The 5,341-nt window shown below is 43.1% G+C and overlaps 1 protein-coding gene across 1 annotated transcript; it reads left to right on the top strand.

Annotated features, from left to right (window-relative positions):
• Positions 1 to 605: 605 nt before the first annotated feature.
• Positions 606 to 1,622, top strand: LOC118996181 (histone H3.3C-like). Its single transcript, XM_037059464.1, has one exon. It carries the CDS (start codon positions 701 to 703, stop codon positions 1,103 to 1,105), a length of 405 nt encoding a protein of 134 aa, XP_036915359.1. The 5' UTR covers positions 606 to 700; the 3' UTR covers positions 1,106 to 1,622.
• Positions 1,623 to 5,341: the final 3,719 nt, after the last annotated feature.

Genomic DNA, 5,341 nt, shown 5'->3' with positions numbered 1-5,341 from the left:
AAAAGAGAGAAACAACCAAACAATGGGTGCAAACAGGTGGATATGAGTTGTACCTGTAGGAAAGAATGACCAGTTTTAAGGGTTTTTTGACAGCTGACAAAGAATTCGCCACCAAGCAGGAGAATGGAGACTGGCAGACCCACAGCCATGATCACAACACTCCAGAATTGACTGGAAGCCATGGGGAAGTTTTAAAAGAAGAGTCATATATTTCCAGTCAAGATGGTAGAGTAGGAAACCACTCTTCCCACAGCCACATCATAATTACAACTAAATTACAGAATCACCACCCCCGAGAACCACCTGAAGGCTATCTGAAAAGAACTCTCACAACTAAGAATATAATGAAACCCCATTAAGGAGGAGCAGTGACCAAAACAAGTTGGTCCCACACCCACATGTGGAGGTGAAGAACTGGAAATGATAGCTTCGCTGCAGAGCTCTTCCCTAAGGAGCATGGGGTCCTGGCCACATGCCAAACTCCTCAGCCCCTAGCACCAGTGCCGGGAAGAAAGGCCCCACAACAGCTGGCTGTGAAAGTCAGCAGAGTTTCCATGCAGGTGAGATGAAGGGCTGCTGAAAACTCAGTTGTACTGGTGTTGTGTTTGCAGCTGCTGTCGCTCTCTAACGCCAGCACCTTCTCCAGCTCGCCGAGCTCCAGCCGAAGGAGAAGGGGGGTAAGTAAAGAGGTCCCTATACCATGGCTTGTACAAAGCAGACTGCCCGCAAATCGACTGGTGGTAAAGCACCGAGGAAGCAACTGGCTACCAAAGCCACTCCCAAGAGTGCGCCCTCTACTGGAGGGGTGAAAAAACCTCATTGTTACAGGCCTGGTACTGTGGCACTTCGTGAAATTAGACGTTATCAGAAGTCCACTGAACATCTGATTCGCAAACTTCCCTTTCAGCGTCTGGTGCGAGAAATTGCTCAGGACTTCAAAACAGATCTGTGCTTCCAGAGTGCAGCTATTGGTGCTTTGCAGGAGGCGAGTGATCTGGTTGGCCTTTTTAAAGACACCAACCTGTGTGCTATCCATGCCAAACGTGTAACAATTATGCCAAAAGACATCCAATTAGCACACCGCATACGTGGAGAACGTGCTTAAGAATCACTATGATGGGAAACATTTCATTCTTTAAAAAAAAATTCTCTTCTTCCTGTTATTGGTAGTTCTGAATGTTAGATATTTTTTCCCATGGGGTCAAAAAGGCACCTAAGTATATGATTGCAAGTGGAAAATAGGGGACAGAACTCAGGTATTGGCCTTTTTTCCATTTTCATTTGTGTGTGAGTTTTTTTAATATAAATGCGGGGACATAAAGCATTAATGCAAGTCAAGGTGTTTCAATGAACAAGTTTCAAGCAGTTCAACTTTATAACAATATAAATAAACCTGTTAAATTTTTCTGGACAATGCCAGCATTTGGGTTTTTTAAAAACAAGTAAATTTCTTATTGATGGCAACTAAATGGTGTTTGTAGCATTTTTATCATGCAGTAGATTCCATCCATTCACTATACTTTTCTAACTGAGTTGTCCTACATGCAAGTACGTTTTTAATGTTGTCTGTCTTCTGTGCTGTTCCTGTAAGTTTGCTATTAAAATACATCAAACTGTAAAAACAAAACAAAACAAAACAAAACCCCTCAGTTGTACTGTTAAAGGGCTGAGTACAGACTTACAAACATGCTTGCTCTGGGCTTAAGCACTGGGGTAGCAGCTCAAAAAGTGCCAGGGTCATAAAGAGTGAACCTGAACTGACTAGCTTCAGGACAAGGGCTGGAGGAACAGTTAAGGGTGGTTCTCTCCAGGGACAAAAGTGCCGGCAGGTGCCACTGTTTCCTTGTTCAGCCCTCCCCAACCCAGCCAAGACACAGCACAGTGTTAAATCTAGGCTCTCCACTAACCTAATAACATCTTTCACTCCGCAGAGGTGATTCCCTGAGACCCTGTTCCACCAAACACAGATACCCAGCCACAGCCTCTTTCAGTGGCTCCTTCACAGAAGGAGCCTGCCTTAAGCTCATGCTTTGAGCTTAAGCTTAATTAGCTCCACAAACAAGTGGCGGCTGGCCTCGGTGTGCCCCATACCTCTTACTAAGTGTCCTCAAGCCCAGCACAAGCAGTACTTGGTCTCACCTTGCATTGTAACTCCCATCATGTGGCCCCAAACCTGGCATAAGCTACATTTGGTATTGACTTGGAATGTAGCTTCAACCAAAAGGCCACAAGCCCAGCACAAGTGGCAGTAAGGCTCAGCTCAAATCATGACTCCTACCAAAGGGTCCCAAGTCAGGCATTAGTGGCAGCCAGCCTGGGGTCTTGGCATAGCCTCTCCCAAGCACCACCAAGCCCAGCACAACCGGCAATCAAAAGCAGATCACTTTGTATCTTCTACCAAGGGACCCCAAACCACTCACAAACAGTGCCCACCTCACCCTACACCAGAGCCCCTAAGAAGCCCAGAATCAACAAACCCAGTGGCTAGCTTCAGACAAGAGCAGAGCACCACCCAATTAGCTCCACAAACAACGTATCCAAAGGATGATCTAGGCGGGCACAGAGCCCCACTAAAGCAAATATCATTCTGTGGGGTCAACATCTGAACAACAGCTTGTCTGCTAAAGTCATGCTCAGCTGTCAGAGCCTGTCCGCTTGAGGGTCAATCCTACCCACTGATGTACTAGCAGCAATAAAGGCTCAACTACAATAGGAGGACACACATAACCCACACAAAAGACACCCTTGAGAGCACCAGACTCAGGTGACCAACACAACTGTACCACTGGGCTCCATGAGATAACTACCACATTAGGACACTGTAACTGGGAGATGTGGCAGCTCTACCTAATACACAGAAACAAACACACAGCCAAAATAAAGCAACAAAGAAACATGTCCAAAATAAAAGAACAAACAAAACTACAGAAAAGGTACTAAACAAAATGGAGGCAAGCAATCTATCTGACGCAGAGTTCAAAATACTGGTTATAAGGATGCCCAATGAACTTAGGGGAAAAGTATTAATAGACGAACTCAGTGAGAACTTACAGAGATAGAAAACATTTTTAAAAAGTCAGAATGAAGAATATAATATCTGAAATAAAGAAGGAATCAACAGCATATTAGATGAAGCAGAGAATCAAATCAGTGATTTGGAAGACAAGGTAGTAAAAAATACCCAATTAAAACAGCAAGAAGAAAATGAGTCCAAATTTTTTTTTAAAAAAATGACAATAGTTTAAGGGACCCTTTGGACAACATTAAGAGTTATAGAATTTGCATCATTCGGCTCCCAAGAAGAAAGTAAGGGCTGAAAAGCTATTTGAAGAAATAGTAATGGAAAGCTTCCTTCACCTGTCCAAGGAAACAAGACATAGAAGCCCACAAAGTGCAGAGACCCAAACAAGATGAACCCAAAGAGGCCCACATCAAGGAACACAATAATTAAAATGCCAAGGTTAAAGACAAAGTGAGAATCTTAAAAAAAATAATAAAAAAAACCAGCAATAGGAAAGCAGTTAGTTATGTACAAGGGGAATCCCACAAGACTGTCAGCTAATTTCTTAACAGAAACTTTGCAGACTAGAAAGAATTGGTATGAAATATTCAAAGTTATAAAAAAGCAAAGAACTACAACTAAGACTACTCTACCCAACACACATTATCACTTGGAATCAAAGAGATAAAGAGCTTCCCAGACAAGAAAAAACTGAAGGAGTTTACCATTACACAAGTATCACAAGAAATGTTAAAGGGACTTCTTTAAGTAGAAAAGAAAACATAAGAAATATGAGTACAAAAATATACGTAGGAAAACTGCCTACTGACAAAGGCAAACACATAGTACTTGGTTGGCCAAACAGTTCATTTGTTTTTTTTTCATAAGATGGTTCTTGTAGTACTTAATTGCTTTTAGCTACATCTGAAACAATTTTGTTAGACTGTATTGTGGCAACTGTTCAATCAGTATTCACTAAAAACAAGAACTGATCAAAATCGGTGAATTTTTGTACAGCCATTTTACTACCGAAGATGAAAGAAAACACAAAACATTTTCCGCATATAATACTTTATTATTCCAAGAAATGTAAAACTTCGACTGAAACACACAAAAAGATTTGTGCAGTATATAGAGAAGGTGCCGTGACCAATCCAACATGTCAAAAGTGGTTTGTGAAGTTGCACGTTGGAGATTTCTTGCTGGATGATGCTCCACATTAGGGTGGACAAGTTGAAGTTGGTAGTAATCAAATTGATACATTAATTGAGAACAATCAACATTATATCATACAAGAGATAGCACACATGCTCAAAATATCCAAATCAACAGTTATTACTGAAATTGAAAAAAAATTCGTCTTTCATTTTATGGAAAAAATGAAATGGACTCTATCGCCAGCACAATAAAAGCTGTTGATTCAGACTTCCGCCAAGATGGAGGCATAGGTGGAAACACTGTGCCTTCTCCCACAACCAAGTTTGAATACAACAAAGGTTTGGAGAACAAGGACACACCCAAAGACCAGAACATTCAATTATACGGATGTCCAACAACTACGAACCGTTCAACGGAGACAGTAAGAAGGGTGGAGCCAGCAGCGGAGCTGGGTTGGGCAGGACAGATCCCCAGACCTAGGCATGCGGGCAGCCCGGAACCAGTCGGGGTGTGGGGGAGACTGACCAAGATTGCACATTCGAGCACAGTGAGACAGACCACGCAGGCCCCAGGGGGTGAACCCAGTGGTGGAGGGCTGACGGCGGTGGCACACTCGCGTGCAGTGAAACGAAACGCGGGGGCCTGGTAACCGTGGTGGCTGTGGTGCCGGTGGGGGCCGCGGAGGGAGGCAGCAGAAGGAACACAATTGTTCCTCTTTGACCCCGCCCCCACATACAACGTCACAACCTAGTGAACACTTTAGGGCTCCGATCCTCCTATGGAACAGGCAGGAACAGCCCAAAAGATGGCGCAAGAAGAACTCAAAGTCCCAGAGTCAATAACTCTCAGCAACCAAGAGATTTCCAGCCTCTCAGAAGCATAATTCAAGACACTGTTTATCAGGATGCTCACAGAACTGGTTGATTATAGTCACAAATTACAGGAACATATGAAGGCTAAACTAATTGAAATGAAGGGAGATGCACAGGAAACCAATAGTGATGGTAAGGAAACTGGGACTCAAATCAATGGAATGGACTAGAAGGAAGAACAAAACATCCAGCCAGAAAGGAATGAAGAAATGAGAATTCAAAAAAAATGAGGAGAGGCTTAGGAACCTCCAGGACATATTTAAATGTTCCAACATCCGAATTATAGGGGTACCAGAAGGGGGAAAGAAAC

The sequence above is a fragment of the Sturnira hondurensis genome, unplaced genomic scaffold, assembly GCF_014824575.4.
Source record: "Sturnira hondurensis isolate 20B ecotype Veracruz unplaced genomic scaffold, ASM1482457v3 Scaffold0010942, whole genome shotgun sequence".
Classification (NCBI taxonomy): Eukaryota; Metazoa; Chordata; class Mammalia; order Chiroptera; family Phyllostomidae; genus Sturnira; species Sturnira hondurensis.
The sequence above is the reverse complement of the archived record's forward strand: the minus strand, read 5'-3'. Positions and strand labels throughout refer to the sequence as shown.